This window comes from Lepidothrix coronata, unplaced genomic scaffold, assembly GCF_001604755.1.
Source record: "Lepidothrix coronata isolate B3197 unplaced genomic scaffold, Lepidothrix_coronata-1.0 Scaffold134, whole genome shotgun sequence".
Classification (NCBI taxonomy): Eukaryota; Metazoa; Chordata; class Aves; order Passeriformes; family Pipridae; genus Lepidothrix; species Lepidothrix coronata.
Window position 1 is genome coordinate 87273 of NW_016690314.1, and position 21503 is coordinate 108775.

At 41.3% G+C, this 21503-nt stretch overlaps 1 protein-coding gene across 2 annotated transcripts in view; it reads left to right on the forward strand.

Moving 5' to 3' along the window:
• The window catches only part of FGD5 (FYVE, RhoGEF and PH domain containing 5), an 87823-nt gene that overhangs the window by 26743 nt on the left and 39577 nt on the right, over positions 1 to 21503 (forward strand). For both annotated transcript variants that reach the window (XM_017827094.1, XM_017827095.1), the window contains exons 3-5: positions 5008 to 5137; positions 13270 to 13328; positions 13439 to 13469. In XM_017827094.1, the coding sequence (XP_017682583.1) occupies positions 5008 to 5137; positions 13270 to 13328; positions 13439 to 13469 (220 nt within the window). The remainder of the gene's footprint in view (positions 1 to 5007; positions 5138 to 13269; positions 13329 to 13438; positions 13470 to 21503) is intronic.

The following is a 21503-nucleotide window of genomic DNA, read 5'->3' on the forward strand; positions in this document are numbered from 1 at the left end:
CTGCTTTGATTTTTACTTGCAGGCACTTTTGAACCCCTAAGAAATTTTCAGAAAATAAATCAGGGGGCTCTTTGGCCTTCAAGTATATTGGTAGTAATTAATTTGCATCATCTAATTTGCAGTTTGCAACAGATGCAAAGAAAAGAACTATTCTCTCTCTGTCATGGCACTGACTGGGGATACCAGAGTGAAAGACCACGGGGAGGCAGCAGGGAAGTAATCCAGGTAGTCCGGGTGTCTGAATGCTGAACAGATACCTGTTAACTGAATGCTGACACAATGGTTAAAACCTCAGCACACCCTGGAAGTCATTAAGCAAGGTATCCTTTGCTGACCTCTTGAGTTTTATTAGCTGGGACCATCCTGTATGCTATATATACCTTATAGATACCAATTATGGGTTCCTTTCAAATACAAACACAGCAGAGGTTCTTTAAGTGCTGCATTTGTTCCTACCCTTCTTTACACTGAAAGTACATTGAAACTTACCTCCAAAAGAAACTAATTTATTCCAAGGAAGCTAATTCAGGCTGACTGGTGATGGTGATTAATGATAAGCCACCCAGTCTCCTTCTCTAAAAACTGCATTTTGGAATACTGAAATCCAATTAAGGAGTCCCTTGTTCCTGGACAGACACACGAGAATGATGGAAGTGCTCAGGAGCTGGGATGGGGTAATCTGAATGTCCTCACTGGCCACACAAGACTTGCTTTGATCTCGAGAGGGTTTAGTCACAGGAGTCTCCCACTTGCCTGCTCCCTCCTCTGTCCTCCTGAGACTCCACCTGGAGTTCTCAGCACAAGAAAGACAAGGACCTGTTAGAGTGGCTCCAGAGGAGCCCACAAAGGTTCTCAGAGGGCTGGAGCACTTCTGCTATGGAGACAGGCTGGGAGAGCTGGGGTTGTTCAGCCTGCAGAAGAGAAGGCTCTGGGGGGATCTCATTGCAGCCTTCCAGTACTTAAAGAGGGCTTATAAAAAGGAGGGAGGGTGACTTTTTACATAGGCAGATAATGATAAGACAAGGGGGAATGGTTTTAAACTAAAAGAGGGGAGATTTAGATTATACATTAGGAAGAAATTCTTTACCTAGAAGGTGGGGAGGCCCTGGCACAGGGTGCCCAGAGAAGCTGTGGCTGCCCCATCCCTGGGAGTGTTCAAGGTCAAGTTGGACGGGGCTTGGAGCAACCTGGGCTAGTGGAAGATGACCCTGTCCATGGCAAGGGGGTGGAACTAGATCATCTGTAAGGTCTCTTCCAACCCAAACCATTCTATAATTCTGTTCTGTGATTCTGTGTTCTGAACTGTGGCACTAAAACTGCATGACATCTGAACCCTGGATTAATTGTTGCTGCTTCAGGGAGATGATGAAGTGCTTTTGACTAGCACGTTTCCAGCACATTTCCACTGTCTGCTGCAGATTCATTGCAAGTCAGAAATATGCTGTACATCTGTCCCAACATATGTGATAATAACTTGTAGGCACTGTGATGGATCTACTGCAGTAGCATTTGAAGGATCATGGCCAGCACATTTTAACAGTCTAACCAGCTGCACTTCAGATGTATAAGGAGCCACTTGGTGGATAGGATAAATAGTCCACAGGTATCAATAAGCATAGCTGACTGGTCTGGGGATACATTGATATAAATACCTTACAAAAAAAAGAGCACTCCCCTTCTTCCTTCATGCTCATAGACCATGAAGCAGAAGGCAAGTGAGATTTATGAGCCTTTCTTTAGGATGCATCACTCGATTTATTGAAAGCAAACTGCAGGCAATCTGATCCTTACTGGTACAGAGGACTTACATCATCCAGTGGAAGTCACAGACCTTAAGTTGAGATTTTCACCAACTCAGACTTTTTTCTTGTTGTTGTTGTTTTCAGGCAGTTGGTGACTCTAAAGGAGGAAACAGGACATCACTTCTGTGTGTGGCCAAGAGATGAGCATACAGCCGAGAGCATTTGTGGTGTTATGCAAACAAAAATACATGGTCTTCATAGGCCTTTATTATAGTAACTTTGTCTGTGTTTTTTGCCACTGTTAAATCACCCACTTAATAGAGACTTGTGTCTGGACTTTATTTACAAAGTGCTAGTACAAGGATCAGTTCAGCTTCCCTCTCCTTGATGGCTTCACCCTCCCCTCAGTCACTGAGGTCACTTGAGGTGAGATGTAAACAAACTATAGGAGCAGGATAAGCAGAGAATCTGTAGACTCCAGAACACTTTTTCAGATGTACCAATACATGTTCAGAGATAAAGGCACACAGGTAACTAGTAGGGTGCATCTGTACAGCTTCTCCCTGCTCTGTACCTATCAGCAGCTCTGGTAATTATAATGTAACTGGTGCTAACTGAAAGACTTTTGCTGCACTGCATCCTCCTGCATTTATTCAGTCAATTAAATGTCAGACTGTCCCAGAAGGCCCATTGCTTCCTTTCTTGTGCTGGCTAACTCTTGGAATGATGACAGACAATTGCTGGAGGAGCAGCAGATAATGTGCCTGCAATCTGTTCTCATCCAACCAAATTATTGCTACAAGGAGGAGAATTAGTTGGGTATTACTGTGTCTATTGAGATATTGCAACCTCCAGGACTATTTCTCCCCTTGTTCTTCATACGCACACTTTTATTTGCATCTTCCATTGCATTAAAATTTATTGCTTACAGTAAGCTTATTTAGCAGTGCTTTTAATGAGCTAAAGAAAAGTATCATTTAGCAGTTCATGGACACAGTTCAAGTCTTCAGAAGCTAGGAGTGCTAGGAGACCACAGGAGCATAGACATGTATGGTGGACGAAGATGTGTGAGTTCATTGGAGTAAAACACATGCTGAGTATTGGGAAAGGTGTACTGCCCAGGAGCTCTGTGACAATATAGAACAGTCTCAGAAGTAAACACCAGAGTGCTGCTGGAGTGGTCAGAGAAGAGCAAAATGGAAATGGTGGCACAAATATGCTTATGCCTATCCCTTGTGCAAATGAGATCCATAACATTTTGAGACTTCTCTTTAAACACAAGCCATGCCACTGGCTGCAGGTCTACTGTAAATGAAGCCCCTGTAGCAGTTCAGCAATATTGCAAGTTCTGCTACTACATGAGCCTTTAATAATGCCATTCATAATGATTACAGGACTAATATACTGAGGCATTCTTCCCAAATTGTAATGTGTTCTTACATTAACATAATGCAGTCATTTATCAGAGAGAGAGAGAGAAAAGGAGGGAGGGCCTTAATTTCATGTCTGCTGGGGCAAACAATTACAAATTGCAGGACTGTGTGAGTAAGGACTGAGACTGGCTCAACTATTAATAAGCTCCCTGAACTGTTCCTGTATTTGCCTTGCTCTTGCTTTCACTTGCGCTGAGGCCCCTTTGCTGTTGAGGCTAGTCAGGTTTTCAAAGTTTGGTGATGCCACTTACACTGAAAAACTGCAGACACTAATAATAAACAAGAGGAACAATGCTGCTGCTCGGCCCTTCGTCCAGGCATGAGAAGTGCACTGGGCAGCCTGTGAGAACTCATGGACTCTGTGCATGAGGGAGAAGCTGGAGGTGTAACAGAAAGGCTGACAGCCACATCTGCATGGGAGACACACAGCCCTGTTTGCAGCTTAGAAATGAGGAAATAAGAGTCTGGTCAGGGGCCTTGGGAATCTCTTTCTTCATTGCCCTCCCACTTACATTAACCCCTCTTTGCCCAGCCTCCTATCACTCTAGTGTTGGCTTTGAAGTTTTGGGTTTGTTCACATCTGGGAACCCCACGTGGGAGATCAAAGAAAAATAAAGAGGTGAGGCAGAGCTGTGAAAGGAAGTTAATGTTTCAGAGGAAATGAGAAGTATAGAAATCATACGCACTGAGTAATCCAGGCTCACATCACAGACTAACCTGGTTGGCCAACATGTCTATTGGAAAACACAGAGATGTCAGACTTTGTTTCTCAAGACTCACCCTGTTGGCTGAACGCTGGAACCTTACCCTGGAAATGTAAAAGACTTGGGGCCACTGTGGTGTATAAGCTGTATATGAACTCCCAGAATGACACCATGGCCAAAAATACTAGTATGGTCCTTGAATGTAAAACCTCAGTAAAGTCAAGTAAGAATAGAAGGGTGTTAGAGCTGGTATACTTGGTATAGCAGTCTTGGTATACTGTCTTTTGTCAGTGCTGAAATAATGAGTTTTGTGTTGCAGTACCAAGAACAGTGCGAAAACTGGCTAGTAGTAAAAACTGATGCTAAAATGGGTAGTAAATTGAATAATGCTAATGGATAATTGGAAGAAGTTCAGAGATTTTAGAATGATTAAATGATAGGAGGCATGACATAGTAAGACACCAAGATGTTCACCTATTTCATATAGAAGTCAAAATGAAGGGACAACCTGAAGGCAGCCTGTAAGTACGCAGTAACAACATTTGGAAGACTGCTGCCAGTTCAGCAGACAAAGGTTTAACAAGATCTAGTAACTGGAGTTTGGAGCTAGGCGTATTCAGATTGGCAATAAACGACACCTTTCTGAGGTAAAGGGCAGGCACCATCTGGATTACCTACCTCTAGTCATGCTTTGTGGAGGTTTTGAAATCATGGGCAATTTTAATTGAATTTTTCTAAAAGAAAATGCTGTGAAGCCACTGGCCTGTATTGCATACTAGATCCAGTACTCTTACTGCACAGCTTTCTCGAGGTTTCTGGAGCTGAATTCAGATTTCCTGGAAACAACTTGAGGATTCTGGGATCTGAGTATCTTGTAGTTTGATTGATACCATTGGTATTACAGTTATACTTTTCTCATCATTCTGTTTTCCCAGAAAAACCCGTTGTTACAACATCTAGCTTCCATTTTTAATAAGCACTGAGATGTTGACATGATTTTACTGCATCGATTTTGAGGGGTTGACTGGGGAGGAACAAAGCAGTTCTGGTTGCAACTAAGTATGAACTTTTTACTCCAAACTGAGGGAATAATACCACTGAGCTAGTCTGTTCTTATTCTCTCTGCAGTGCCTACACTGAGCCTTACAAGGTGTGCCCAGTCTCCATGATACCAATGGAAGTTGTCACATCGGATGAGGAGCAGAGAAGTTCAGAAGAGGAGGAGAGCAGCCCTGGTGATCCCAGCCTCATCAACAAGGTAAAAGTCCCAAAAATGGGGACTGCATGAAAGCTGGAGAGGAAAAAGCAGTTAGCAGAAGGATCTGGATTCTCAACTCTCTCTGCTCTTTGTCTCGTGCTCATTTAGGAATGTCAGAGCTATCAGTCCTTTACTCCCCCAGTGTGTTAACAGCAATTTGCCCCTATAGCATGTGGCAAAGGCAAAGAATGTAGTCCAAAGACAGATAGTGGAGGCAGCATAAACAGCAAGAAAGTCCTGACTTCAATGTCAGGAGAAAGGTCTCGCTCCAAAGGATTTAGCTGCAATCTTGAAAATTTAAAACTCCACTGAGTGAAAAAAAAGACAAATACCATACTGAAACCAGTTTTGCGCTGGCTGGAGTAAACGATTTAATAGGTCTCTGCCATCTCAAAATTCTCTCATTACAGGAAAATCCACTTGTGTTTGGGTTTATTTTACTGATTTCTGATTAATAAAACAGCTCTTAAACAAATTATGGGGAAGATCATGGAAATGTGACCACATCTTAAGACCATTTAAGGCTGTTTTAGTCTCCAATAAGCTGACTAACAGTGCAGTTGTTAAACAAATGGCATCGAGCAGGCTTAGGCACAAATTTCCCTTTGTTTTTCACTGGAGGGCGTGTGTGCGCATGCGTGCGTATGTGTGTCTGTGCTTAAAAACCAGCGTGAGCCTACCCTTGGGTTACTGTACAAGCACACATGCATAGCTCATTTGGTATGCATGCAACAAATGGGTATGTTCTTCTGAAGTCTTCCAATTTGAGCCCCAGGAACTAAGGCTGCATAGGAAAATAGCAAATCCTGATTACCTGCACCTCTCTCTGCCTTTCATTTTGTCCTGGTCTCTCAGTGTCAACACAGCTATACAACTTCCTGATTGTAGATAGCTTGTGTTTGGTCATGAGCATGTGTCAGAGCCTGAAAAAGTCTGTGCAGATGAGCCTCCAAATCCAAATGATGGCTAAATAAGGGTCAACTCTGTCAAGGAAAAGCATAAGTAGATTGATTCTAGGAAGATCAGATCTCTTCAGGCATTGCCAGAACGTGAAGCTTTGTTTAGAGGCCAGTATGAAGAGGGAAGCATAGTTTCCCCCCTACCAGGACACCAGTTCTTTAGAAACAGAAAATAGAAACTGCAAGCAGAATGACATTGAAAGGTAACTGAAATTGCTGTTGCTTTAATCTTGGAGGGGAAATAGCTTCCTTTGATTTCCCCGCATGCCATATCTCAGTTATGTCTAGCCTGCAGGGTGCTAAACTGCCTCTGGTACCAGTGGAAAAGACTGTGGTTTGATCTTCATGATGACATGAAACAAGTGAAACAGTCACAGTCAATCTTTTTTCCTCTGAAATTTGTGAGGTTTTATTTGCTGGTTGGTTGTTGCTTTCACACTGTTTTGGAAAGGGAAAAGCCTTTAAATTTCTGACATTCCCCATTAAGTGAAAAACATTTTTCCTTTCAGATAGTTTCCTATTAGTTAGCTGACAAACCACTAGCATTTCTAGAGTGTACCCTAGTGTCTTATCTAAGATGACCAGATTTCTCAGCATCTCATGATGGTAGTTGTGAAGTGACTATAAAACTTTGACTTGAATTCACAAGGGAAATGCATGCAATCACTGTGCACTGGGAAGTAAATTCAAGACTGCTAAAAACAATTTTATTGCCACTTCTTGTAGGGTTTTACTAAAGACACTGGGAAATAATGTTTTTCTAAATGTCTCCCTTATTGCACCTCATGTATTTTAATTGTTCTGTTGCCCTGGTGTAACCACGCTGTGTAGCTGTCACAGAGGAAGGCAGCACTTAGAGAACAAGTATGTGCTTCAGAGTCTAACTGGAGGTATCTCTCCCACTCTTCAGAACACAAACTGTTTGCACATGGCTGATAGAGAACATCAGAACAGGTGTGGTTGCTTTGTTGGCCTTTGCTTCTCAAGCTGACTGTCAGCAAGGATCACAGTACCCAGTACCAAACTTCCACAAGCTCTTGGGGAGCTCTCTTAAAACAGCTTCATTTTACCACAGGCCATATTTCCAAGCCGGCTGATGAACCAGTGAGTGCTCATGTCTCAGGAAGCACTGGTGTCTTTACAGAGGACTTCATAGAGGACTGTTTTTCCTACCCTGCTGCTCCTGCCTCTGCTTATTGTCTTCTCACACCAATCTTCTGTGTGCCAAGGGAACATTAGCTGCTCTATCAAAACCTGCCTCTATAATGCCAAAGTGCAAAGAACTTGTCCAGCTCCCTGATGAAGTGATGTATCTCTTGGAACAAAATGCCTGGGAGTGGCTGTACAATATGAAAGAGTTCAGATGCACTGTCACTTGGGGAGAATTGGCAGACACATATTGGTCTGGATGCAAAAATAGGATTTCAAAATGAGCTAATCTTGTCAAAACAGCCATTTAGGGCTGGCAGGCTAAGAATCAAATTTGGATTTTAAAAGACACATACGCACATGCCAAAAAAAAAGAATCTTCTGGGGTTTGTTCGTTTGATTTCTGTTTTTCTACTCCTTGGGGAAACTTGGTTTAAATAAATGCATGAAACAGCCTCGATTATAAAATCTCCCCCCTGTGTCCAGATACAGGAATTTCATTTACATTGAGCTGAATTCTATCTACTGCCTTTCACGGTCATGAGTGAATTTCTGTACCAAAATGCAAGGAGCATGCTTTGGTTTTGCTCATCTGCTTTCTCTTAGCTTGTTTGCTGGAGAATCTCAAGACTTCCAGTTTGAAGCAGATTTTTTCCTCTGATGTTTCTTTTTAAGCTCATTTTTACAAGTAAATGTAGTTTAAAAAGTTAGCTTTGTACACACATTTCCTAGTATTGTTTCAACAGCTCATCTCCTTTGAATCCATGCTCTCCTGGGGAACAGACTCATGCAAGTGGGGAGAAATTTTCAGGGGCTGCTAGAGCCCCTGCACTGTAAACAATCTGAAACACAGCCAGTAGTATCTGTTGTGGTATTTTTTACATTATCAACTTTATTTTAAAGAGCAAAAAGAGGGGCTTTCATCTCTGTTAGAGGACTTTTCATTATTAAAAACCTATTTAGAATGGGGCAGGTATAAAAATGTAAAACAGGAGGTGAATTTTGAATTTTTGCCTTTATTCCACTGGGAGTACCTCAGACCCTGAGAAGTCTAGCATTTGTCATCAGAAGTCACATGGTAGTCCTGATTCTTCTGTATAAGAGTAACAGTGAAAATTCATTATTTCTGGTTAAAAAAGCTCTTTATTTCCTTCTCTTCACTCTGCTGGCATATAATAACAACTTAGAGAACTCAGAGACAGGGAATGCTGTAAGTTTTCTCAACCTTTGAGATTCTACTGGATTATATTACGAAGAGCGGTGCCCTTCACTTACACTACTGATGGAGATTCACTCCTTTTTTTTCTCCTGCTAATCTAATTTAGAAGATGGTCCTGGACCACCTCTTATTCATATGTCTTTTATATATGTTCATTTAATTAAATCCTTACCAATTTATCAGAAGGTGACACATGGCTTTTCTGTACTGGGCTCTCAAGGTTGTATGATGGCATCTGAGCTGCCTACAGAAAATAATATTGGAATTAAGAGATTCCAGTTAGGAACAGAAAACTCATGCCTAGTAAAATAAGGACTTTCTCTTCATCTCCTACATCTGAACCTTTACTCACTAGACAAATGCTCAAGGTCCAGGATGCAGAACCCCAGATTTTTCTTATCATCATTGAGCTGGATTCAAACCTGAACTTCATGATTGCTTTTTACTGCTAAAAAAAAAAGAAAATAGGTCCATCTGGAACCCACTCAGCTAATGAGCATTAAAGGAATTATAGGGTAAATGAGCTTAATAGTTAAGATTCGACTAGACACCAACTTTAAATAGAGTTCCCTTTGGCAGAACTTAGTTTCTGTAGCAGTTTCAGAATTTCCAGTTTTAAAAAGAAGATCAGAAATAGATCTTGGAAGTGTACTTTTGAGGAAGATGCTGCCGTATACTGAATCATCAGCTATCCCTCCATAGCTCGTGCCTCTCACTTTAGTGTCAGAATCTTCAGGCAAAAGTCTTCAGACAGTTCCTTTCTTCTAGGTACTTTTTAGGACTGGATCTTCTGTGCATTTGATGCCTTTTGTCACTAACCTTATAAAACCTCCAATTATTATAAAACTGAAAGGATTCCCGAGACAATTCTTTTACCACACCTAACCCTTGGCTGGCTGAAGATAAGGAACCAGCAGGGAGAAGTGATTTTTATGCTGCATCCAGAGAAGAGAAAAAACCATCTTATGCAGATTAGTGATCAAACATGCAGGCGAGGCAGAAAGTTAGGTGCTAGCCTTTTGGTTCACTGTGGGAACCTTTAAAGGGAAGCCTTTAAAGGAATTCACTGATATGATAGTATCAGGAATGCATCTCCCTTCCTACTACATTACTACTACTACTACATTAACAGCTCTATTTGGGGAAGTAGGTTAGGTTTGGGGAAGGGCAGACACCTGCGGGACAAATGACAGCAGAGATGCAGCAGAGGCCTTAGGGTGATGTGCATATAAGAAATACAGACAGATGAAGCACAGGTTTTGGGATCAGTGGGGATGGATAAAGCATGGGAACCCACTTGCTAATTTAAGAACTCATTTTTCCAGCATCTTGCAGACAGCCATACTTATGGTCCTGTAATGACACGACAAAGCATAATGTCTTGGACTGGGCTTTAAGAGCTATTTCCATCATGCTGCTTCATCCAGATGGTGTCACACAAATACTAAAAGATGTATGATATATGCTGATCAAACAAAGCAACAGGCTTAAAAATAACCCCACTAGTCAATGGAAGGCATTTAGACTGTGATCAATGGCACAATTTGCCCCACAGCAAAAGGAGGCAGAGTCTCCCTTTACAGGGTGCCTTTGGAAGGAGAAAGCAGTGGCTGGGTAAACACAGTGCTGGGCATATTGAAGCAACAATAGCTATTTTAAGAACTCTGTTATAGTTAGGAAAGATATACAGCAAACTCTACGTTAAGCTACAAGGCAAAGGAACAATTAAGAATGCTCTCTTAAATTGGTCTGTAAACACAGGAGGGAGTTTCATGTGAAGAACTGAAGGGATTCTCAGTAAAATAATACGAAAAGAATGTGATTAATATGTGTGAATACCTGTAAGAATTATAGTCTTTAAAGCACTCAGGAAATAAATTAATACAGATCCTAGAACAAGTAATAAAGCCATAGCTGGAACATAAAGACATTTCTTTCATCCAGAACACAGATCTGTCTGTCAGTTAACTGTATTGGAAATCTAAAAGTGAACCAATCTGTATGCAAATACTGTTGAGTTTAGTCTAAATCCAGCAATATGTTAAAAGGAACTGTATAAAACCAGCATAGGAGGGATGTGATCTTACCCTTGTGGCAATATATGAAAGTCTGTAATGAGGTGAATAGCATGTAACCACAGAGCGAAATGGTATAAAAGAGAGGAATTCAGATCAGACACGGTTGGATTTTATGCCAATGAAACCCCAAAGCATTCTGGCTAGTCATTTAGGACTTTTGGTTTAATATATCTAATCCTGCCTAGACTGTTGGTGTGCTGGAGGAATGAAGGGGAACTTCACACATATAGGGAACAATCTCTGTATGCTGGTCCTGTGAAAAGGCAGCACTGGAGGTAAGATGCTCCACCCTTCTCCCAGGTATCATAATAAAAGGCAGTGGACAAAAAGGGAGCCAGCAACCCCATATGGCAGATGGAGGGGACCTGCACCGCACACAAACAGGGAACACTAAGCTGAGCCTCAAAGGTCTCACGACAAGCAGGACAGCTACTGAATCACAGCAACAGTATATAAAACTGCTTTTGCTGCTCCTTAGCCACTTCCACCTGGTGGGCTTGGTTTCCAGACTCCATTAATCATTCTGTTTTGCAAACCTTTAACCTTCACATATTAAAATATGCACTCATGCTCACACACACACACACAAAACTGAAACATGCTGGAGCTGCGAATGACAAGATTTGTGTGCTTCGAAGAAGCCCCTAATTCAGATGCCTTTCAAGGGGCAGCTCTTGATTTATACAATTACACAGATTCCCCAGGAGAGCTGCAATCTAGCTCTTCAAGGACAGGGCTTGGGAGACAGATGTGGACAGCTTCTCCTTCTCTCTCACTGATTCACAAAGCCAGCCTGAAAAAGTCATTTGTTCTTGTAACGCCTCAGTTTACTATTGGCACCACTGTGGCATCACTGTTAACTGCTTCATAGTGCGTGATAGTTACAACAGGGGCATTATGAAGTCACTCAGCTCAGAGGTTGAAGCTTATGAAATTGTGCTAAGCCTCTGATTGGGTACCATCAAGGTCCAGTACCCCTACCCTGAGCAGCGTGTGAAATGACATGCACATACTAAGACGGACAGAGAGCTGTAGTTTGTCCGTGTCAGTATGGCAAGCCAGTGGCATGCACAAGGATGAAGCTGCTGATTCCAAGTCTTCAGTAGTTTCCCCGCTTTTGAAATGCAAAGGGTCACTCCCTGAGTACACCAGAGAAGTGACTTGTCCAGTACTAATGCTTCTGGGGTTTAGTGAATTGTTCTGTGATCTGTTGTGCTGCTCTTAGGCCAAACAACCCCATTCCAGCCCCATGGAGGCAGATTTGCCCCCAGCCCCACAATTTTTTAAGCTGGATCAGGAGACCAGTCTGGTTCTGATCAAGGTCATGCAAACAACTAGATCAGCACAACTAAGAGCTGGCACTGGGCCCAGAGGGCAGTGACTGGCACTGTCACCAAAGTGCCATCAGCTTTTATGATTAATATATCTTAGCCAAGACACAAAATTCAGGGACCTCAGTGTCACATGGCCTGTCTAGGGCAAGTCAGAGAGTGCATCTAGGCATTGCCTGTCTTGTGTTATTTAATTGCTCTTTCTTAAACCAGGAAATGAACTCTGAGATAGACAACAGTATCTAGAGACAGACTTCTGGGAACAGGGGATAGAGGGAGTGCAGGTCCCTCAACCATCAAGTTTCTGAAACAAAGTCCAAGTGATTATTGTAACACTGCCAAGCTGCCACCTTTTTAGAAATCTTTACTCTCTGCAGCCAGTATGTGCCCAGCCCTGTGGTATGGCTCCTTCCCAGCTCCCTCTGCAGAAGCTGCCCTCCAGCCTCAGTGCATGCCTTTGCTTAGCAGATGGAGGCTGTGCAGCCATGTGGGGACCCTTGGCTTTCTGCTTCACTGAGTCTTCTTCCCAGCATACTTGGTCTGGCAAGCACTGTCACAAAGACTTGATGCTGCTCTCATTTCACCTGAGTCCACTTTAGGACACTGAGGGCTGCTTTATTTACTGCTTTTAGACCACTGGTTTAGCTCCCTACTTCACCACTGCTAAAAAAGTCAAACTTTTCCTAGAACATTCCTTTCAGTACATATTTCTATGCTTTGTTCATCTCTTATCATAAGGATGAGTCATGAAGTATGAGCAAAATGCCCTAATTAGCCACTTGCACCTCAGAGCCATACACTTTGCTTTCACAGTTCAGTGTCTTCCAAGATGCCCACCAGTTAAGTAGATGCCACTGAGATTTCAGTGTTGTCTGGTGAAGTACTGAACTACTTCTGGAGATATTTATGGCCATTTCATTTTGACATTTTGTTTATCATGCAGTAAAGCCCTTTGCCCCATTTGCTTCCGCAGCTCTCACGCACAGCAGTCAGAACAGTTTGGAATATGACCGTTTTGATAAAGAACTCCCTTTTCCACGTAGTATGAGCCGCAACAGCCATGAAGCTAGTCTGTTTAAAGTTAAGCACTTTCTGCTTCTTTGACAAATTTTGGACCTGTAAAAATCAACAGAAATTTGTTGTCCATTTTCAATAACGACACAAACTTGATATCTGCATTGGCAGCTATTGTTTTGTACTATACTACGAGTATTTGAATTGGGGAAATGGCCTGTCATGGAAAAAAGTCCAGGATGCCAGACACTGAACAACAAAGAATAAAAGTCTAGTTACTATTTTTACTGACAAAATATGTCAGTTCAAAGTGCTCTTTAACACTGCTTTACTTCTTGGAATGAGACATCTCTTAATTGTCTCTGACTTTTTCTGTTGACAGAAAGAAGGCCAGTCCAGAGCTTACCTCATTGCCCAGGAGCTGATGTCTTCAGAAAAAGTGTGAGTTCATAGTTACAAACTATCTGTTGCTATTCTAAAGTTGAAGCTAGGCAGTCCACCCTTCCATATTCATTTGATAGCAATTAATAAAAGTTTGTCTCTTTCCTCAGATATGTGGAGATGCTCCAGCTGTTACACATGGTAAGTAAATAATTTTAATTACTGAAGCCTAAATACCATTTTACTTAGCTGCAATTTAGAAGACATAGAAACACTGATGGGATTGAGGAGAATTTAAGAAGGAATGGCTTACTGTGAACCATTGCAAAGGAATATGTCTGCCACTAATCTGCTCTTGCTGCAGATCATCAAATCTATAAATTTATCATTCAGAGGGAAAAGCGTTGGCCAACAACGCTTGTTGGGGCTCTCAGTCTGGTGTAAGATGCAGAATAAGCCTAGGGAAGAGAAGGAGATGGTGATAAACAGGAGTGAACACTCTCTCCTCAGAGCGAGACCGATGGATGCAGAGCTATGAAGGATGGTGATTTGGTTTGAATGGATTCACTCTGCTTCCTTTTAAGCTTTTTTTTTTTTTTTTTTTTTGATAATGCAGTATTGGTAATAGCCAGTATGGGCTGGATATCCACACTGTGACACAGGTAGTCACCACATGGAAAATACAAACTCTGGTGTCAGAAATGTATGAGAGAACACACAGAAGTATAAGGCCTGATAGAGAGCTCTTGTGTGGCATAAACCCACTGGTTTATGGGTTTATCTGTTCTTTTCCATGTTCAATCTGGAAAGCCATAGTCACAGCATTGTTACATTTCCCACCCCAACTGCTGTTGGATCTTCATATTCACCTGTTGCCCAACGTATTATTCCGAAAATCTAGAGAAACCGTTACCAATTTTACAATGTGTAAGTCCCTTAGAGTGCAGGGATAATATTGCCTAACAGAGGTTTTTCCATACTGCCATAGTGCAAAAAGGTACAATAAATTAAAATACCCCTTTTCCCATATTCTTCCGTATTTAAATAGCATTAGGAATAGTCACATCAGCAAAAAATCATGCTTCACTGCACACTTGCTGTTGACACAAGTCCCACTGGCATATTTCAGAAGCAGCCATGAGTGAACAGAGAGTCATCAAACTACTGTCAAGGTACAGCACCCCACTCATGGCCAGTTAGGACCAAGGGCTTCCTTGACAACATTCCTCAGCTCAGGCAAACATTTCTCTGTTTCCCATCACCAGTGTTCTCATGAAAACAGTTTCTAAATGTTCATCTTCATGTCTCAAGTTTCATCTTCTCATGTAAACCCATGTATTGGTGAGAAAAGCAAGGAAATAAACCACACCCAAGCTCTTTTCAGAAAGGAAAAAAGGGCTTTTCTTAACCCTGCAGCAGGAGCAGTTTCCCATCTCATGTCCAGGCTTGGCTGTAGCTGCTATTCATTCAGCATAACAGAATCTGTTTGGCCTTTCAGTGGAGACTTTAATAAACTGATTGATTGCCAAAATGATGACATTTCCATACACCCACTCTGCTATTGAACTGAAAGACTGGAAACAGTGTTAGCTCACAAACTCCATATCAGTTGGTGTGGTAGTAGTGATAATAATCTAAAAGGTTAGCTGTTACTTGCCCTACTCAAAGGTAATGCAATTCTCTGGAGCAGTGACTTAAGAACTCATTTTGGTCTGAGCAAATGGAACTGGCAGGGCCCTGTAGTCCAAGTCCGTGATCTCTTGGTATTCACAATTTAGTTTTCAGAAGTTGATTAGTCTTTGAATTTCCTTCAGGATTATTTAATCCTCAAACTTTGTCATTCTTTTCTCCTATTTTTCTTCCCCAGTAATGCAGGCTGCACTTGATATTATTTCTTAGTGCTCGCTCTTGAACAAAAATGCTGCAGGTGGCTTTCTGAGCCTAAAGTTTCATGCATCACCAGAGTCTGGTTCATTTACTTCCCTTCAGCTAGTCTATTTCAAATGAGTTTACAAGATGTGCACAAATCAAATTTGGTGACTCAGATTGCCTCACAATCCCAGTCTGTATGCAATCAAGCATTTGCTTTATAGTGTACCATGTTCATTTTTATTTTGCCTTTGGCTTTTGTACGTAAAATCGTCCTTTTTTTGTATGCATAAACCCCTTTGAGGTCATTATTACTTCCCTCCAAGGCATTTATTGAATTAAGGTACCTAAAAGACAGCCCTGCACTGAAAAAAACATCAGCCCCAACACATCCCCATTCAAAGAAAGTTGATCCTATTTCCTGGTTTGCATTTTCCTCATAACAGTGGACCACAATTCTTAGAAACACCAAGACTCAGATTTATGCTTCCTAAGTATATGAAGGCATGGATATGAATATGATATGAATAGATATGTGCTGGTTCTCCAGCCTTCAGAACAGTTTGGAATTCAACCGGAATTCAACTGGGTATCCCAAGGCTTCTGACTGCAAAATAAATCTTAGGAAATAAAAAAGAACAAAATCATTATAGTGCTCCAGTCTCTAACTCAAAGTTACCTAAATGCAGATTATCATGAAGTCAGCCTCATTAATTCATGACAGCCTCATGATTAAACTCAAGTTTCAGAATTCTTGTGGGTAGCAAATTCTCAAGAACAAAAAATACCTGTTAAGTAGTTATGTACCTTTGGACATGTTAGACAAAACAGAATTCCATCTTTCTAATTATTTACACTCCAAGTGAATGATTTGCTGAGTCTTTTTTATTACTGTAAATTTCTTGGATGATGTTCAAAGTTCTGCTGGACCAATCAAGTCATTACTTTCCTAATCAAATGTTTTAGTGAATGGAACATGCTGGCTAAATGAAGAACTAGCTGGCTGTTAGACCCTCTGAAGCTCTTATAAAAGCCTAAAAGACACACTGTTACAAAGAATAGCTTGCCCTCACTCACAGTAGCCTGAGGTTTTTTCTCATTTATATATTCATTGTTGTGTTTATCAGCAGTGGGAAAATAGCTATGTATTGGCCACGGAGCTTCCACAGTAGGAATGTTGAGCCAGAATAGTTTTCAGATAATGTGTCTATCTCTTAAAAGGAGAGAGAAGCCACACTAGCACATCTGGCATCAGGACAATTCCCTGGAAACAAGCCCCACTGATACAGTATTCTCAGTGCATAGATACAGCCTGCTGGTTTTGAAATTCATTTGCAGTGTTTTGGATGAATGTGTGTATTTGGCTGCATGTGAATGTGTGCTGAGGTCAGGGGTCCTGACCTAGATTGTGCCCTGCATGGCAGGATAAGAGACTAATTGTGGCTGCTGCGATAGCATTTTCTGCTGTTCATCTGGCATTGTTTCTGCTGAGCTCAGTAGTGAGAAATTTCATAAGATCACTGTTTCATGCAGATCAGGGGTCATTCAGTCTGCTACAGGAGATGTGCCACTTTTTAATTCAGGGGTGCCACTTTCATCATTAGCAGAGAGGCTGATGGCTGTGATGCAGATACCTCCAAGCACCACCATGAGTCAGACCTGGCTCACAGGATACTGTACAGAGGCTCATGTCTGCATTCAACTTTAATATGGAGACTTTATTCTCCTCCTTTGAACTCTTCAGCCTCCTCTCGGCTGTAATGTCTAGATGTCCTTTAGATTCTGCAATATGCAATGTCTGTTGAATCCACCTTCACTTTAAAAGTGAACGTGGTTGTAAAAGCCTGCACCATTTTATGCAATTAGTATAGACTTCAGTTGCATAGTTTGGGTTGCAACAAGATTTCACATTTTCCTCCCTGGCCCCCTCACAAAACATCAAATATGAATGACTTCCCAATATTATCAGTCCATTAAAATATCAGCTTGACTTGGGAAGCAATTGCAATTCTAGATATACAAGTAAAATGATTTTTGGATGCATGTATGTTGATGTATGTATGTATGTACTTTACTGAAGAGTATGAAAGTCTGGATGCCAGGTGGGTACTGTGGTGTAAGCAAGGTAAACATGCTGTGTGCAGACAGGATTTGTGCAGCTGAAGTGCCACTATCCCCAGGTGGGGACTGAGGCAGAAAAATGCCCATGGTTTTCCACTAATACTTCTGCTTTCTACACTCACTTCCTTTTTACTTTTTTTTCAGTGTTGTTCCATAATGGAAACTCACAAATATATTCTTGAAATTTGTAGAAATATCCTAGGGGAACTTATTCACCCATCAGACCTTTCTTGTTCTTTGATATAGACCAGAGGTATAAGCAGAGAAAGCTGATTCAGCCATGACAGCAATAGAGATCAGACCTTTGGTTGGTATAAATTTACATAGTTTTTCTCTGGCAGGTGACTGCAAGAACAGCAGATTATTAACTTCTTCAAGGCATTGCATTGACTCCTTTTGAGTTAAGATTTCTTTCCCTCATCAACAACATGAAGATAATTCATAATCTGGGAAGCAGTTGAGCTCTATTCTGCTTTGTGCATGACTGCAGTGAGAAGCTTTGTTCCTCCCAGTGAGACAATGGAATAAAGAGCAGGTAGAGACTTTGTTTCAGCACTCAAGATCTGGAACATATTACTTAGACTGCAGGCATTCAGAGCTTTTCTAATCCAGCCACAGTCTAGCAATCTGGTCCTTCTAGTATAATGTGCACTTTTTGTTCACAGAAATACTATTTATTTCAGATATTTCTCTTGACCTGTTAAAGAGTGGCTTTGCTCTACAGTCACCATCTTCTACTAGAAAGTCATGGTTTCTGCCTCAAATGCAGGCCTGATGTCAGGAACACAGTGCTGAGAGCCAGGGAGAAGGAACCTCAATTCCCATGGGCAGATCAACTGCTGGTCAAACCACAGGACTAAATATTACTATTGGCAAAGCTCATATTAATGGTGTACTCCTTTCTCCTTCTATTCTCCTTCCATTATGGTCAATATGCAAGAACTAAGATTTCCATTATGACTGGATTAGCATTGTCTATACTGTTGTTTTAGAAGATGAACAAATAACAACAGAAAACCAAGGAGATCTAGCATTCCTTGGACAATTTTAAAAGGTTTTCTTTCAAATAGAGCTATCTGTTTAGCTACACTTTTAAGTCAAAATCCTGACTTTCTCTCCTCCAGCGTACTCACCTTTCTAATCTACATAGTTGCTTTTGGCCTATTGTAGGTGGCAGAACCATCAGCTTTTTACAGTGAAGGTAGAGACTAATTTTGGTCCTATCATTTCCTGACTACCCCAACTAGACTGGTTGCAGTAGTCCCCCATTCCCTAGGGATTCATTCATCCCCATTCATTCATCCCCATTGGATGAACTGATCTAACTTGGTCTACTCTGTAATATAGAGAAAAACTAACAGATATTCTGGATCCAGACTGAATTACTGCACTACAAATTATTTTCAAGTAGAAGTTGAAGAAAGGGAATCACCCAACATAGCATATATATATATATATATACATATACGCACATACACAGAGGCAGTTTTTTTCTCCTGGGGAAAATACTTGCCTGAAACAATGGTTTAACTGACAAGAGATTAGTTTTCCTTCCTTTCACTAGGGTCCTGCAAGGTTAAATGTTCTCAGGCTAATAAAGGCTAACTGGCAGCAGGACTGAAACACAAAAAAGATCTGAATATGTATGGGATGTATCCATCTTGCAAAATGGCTCTTGATATGCATACAGGATCGCTACAACTGATTTTTGCAGCTGGATTCCAAAGTACATTCACCCCCATTGTTGGAGAGATATAATATACAAGCTTACCGTTTCTGCATCTGCTCACAAAATCCTGGAAGCAAAACCCAAAACTAACTCCCATTAACTACGCCTTTGCTCGTGTATTAGAACACTGCATTTTGTGTAGATATTGAATCTGACAGAGAACTTCCTTGATAAGTGCTCTACCAAAAATCTCTGTGCATTGCTGGCATTGCTGACTTCTTTGAAAGAGTACCTGGAAATAACTACCTGCTACAAAAGTTTCCATGTTGTTCATCCCAGGTAAATTGGGGTACCTTTCTGTAGCCCTGAGCTAGGTACCTAATTCCCCCCCCCCCAAACTCTCCTGTAATCACTATTTCCTCTTAGCATTGGCAGGCACTCCCAGCATCAATAAAGCATCTCATATCCCAGCACCCTACAGTGAGCCTCATCACCTCAGAGAGGGCATCACATTCTCTTCCAAGAGCCAAGCATGTGACAGTTAGGCTGTGCTCCACATAAACCATCAGATGTTGTTGAAATTAACCCTGCTTGTCTCATACCCTTATAACAGGTTCCAGATTACAGTCCTCCTTTCCAGCAGAGAATAGAATTCTTCAGAAGCATTCTTGGGGGGTAAAAATGTAACCTGTATGTGTTAGTGATGTGCACAAACAAAAGAAGAAAAAAACCAAATCCAACAAATCCCTCCTTTGTGGCTGTGGGGTTTGATCCTCTTCGTTTCACTTACTTATTTGTAGGGTTTATTTCAGGGATGTTAAATTAAGGATATGGTCATTGGGTGGCTATAAAGGGCTTATTTATGGGTCCCAACATGCAATGAAAAGTTTTATGTTTCAAAAATGTATTTTTATAGCAGAGTTGCTAACCTTTTATGTCATCTACCTGGCTTGAGCTATGCTTTCCCATGCGCAGACAAATACCGGTGCAGGTACAGGCATAAGACCGGAGTGAGATCTGTAGGCTCATCTGCCCCGGGACGAGAGGAAGCTCTGCAGCTGTCACACCAGAGCCTCGAACTGAAAAACTTCAGTTCATGAAGCTGTTCTCAGAAAGTTTTGGTCCAGCAGAGAATTACATGGACTCAGTGTTTGGTACCTTCTGAGTTTACACATGGGGCTTGGGTGACAGACTCAGAGACCTTCAGTTGCCGTGACTGATTACAGTTAGTGAGACTGCAAAAGCACTCTGCAGTTGATTAATGGCCTTCCAGGCACTCAGCATTTTCAACAGTGACATAATTATTTTTTTAATGGATGTTTATAGTGATTACTGTTATGCTGCAGGGTTTTTATTAATCATTAGGAAGCTGGCTATCTAGGCAACTGGAATTAAATAATTTGTCTGAGAATTCATTATAATCAAGGGGGCAGGCAATTAATGACTAATTAAATCCATTGAGATACTGTGGGAAAGGGGTGTTAATCTTGTTGCTCAGCTGTGGTGGAAAATGGACAAATACAGTGTTCAATGTGTTCGATGTTAATTTGGAAAAGATGACAGCTCTGTAACATAATAGGTTACTTAAGCACATCGGTAGTGAATTTACTACAGCTATTCACTTGCCCATGCACAAAAAGCTGAAAGAACCCTTCAGATTGTTTCCCTTTCCCTAGTCTGTGTTAATTATGATGACCGAGGACTTTGAAAGGTTGCAGATTCCTTTGAGTTACGAAAAGCATCCAGAAGACAGATTGACTTGCTTAGTTGATTGGTAAGTCTCTGGAGTGTATGCTGGCTGAAACGTGATGTTAGATAGGCTAACTCACACATCAGAAAAAATGGAAAATTTAATAGCAGGACACATGGTGGAAATCAGACCCAGATAACTAGGAAACATAGTAATACTCCTTCAGAAATTTTTACAATATTGTTTTATCTAGGATATAGTTAACCAAAAAGAAAATTGTCACCATAATCTTTTTTTTGCTTAGTTCTAGTGGCTTTTCAGAAAACAAATGCTTCACCTGTCATAGCTGCTAAATCCCATATAGTATGGGTGACTTTTCTTTTGGCTAGTATCCATTAGATTGTCCAGTCATCCCAATTCATAGTGAGTCAGTGTGTACATTGCAGTTGACAGTAACAGAAAAGCCAGGAATGAATCTGAGGAGACTTAGACCTGCTCTTGCCCACAGTCAGTTCCTACTGGTGAGAGAGGAATTTTGAAGTTCAGGGAACAGAATTTGCCTTTTTGGCAATAAGCTCCTTGATCACTAGATCCTGACAGAGGAAGATACTCAACCCATCCCACCCTGGTTCAGGGCTGGACAGAAACAGCTTGGCATCTTTCAATGAGCTGTGCAACCTTAGATATTTCCTTTTATCAAGCCCCTCCTTCCTTTCACAGCACATTTGGCCACATCACATAGTGGAGTAGGAGGCCAGGAAATTGTCTCTGAATGGAAAAATCTAGCTGCCATTTCTATTAACTCATCCAGCAGAATAACCTTCTCAGTGATTGTTAAAGCAGCGGTATTTTTTTTATCTGATGAACTGGCATCTCTGGGTAGACA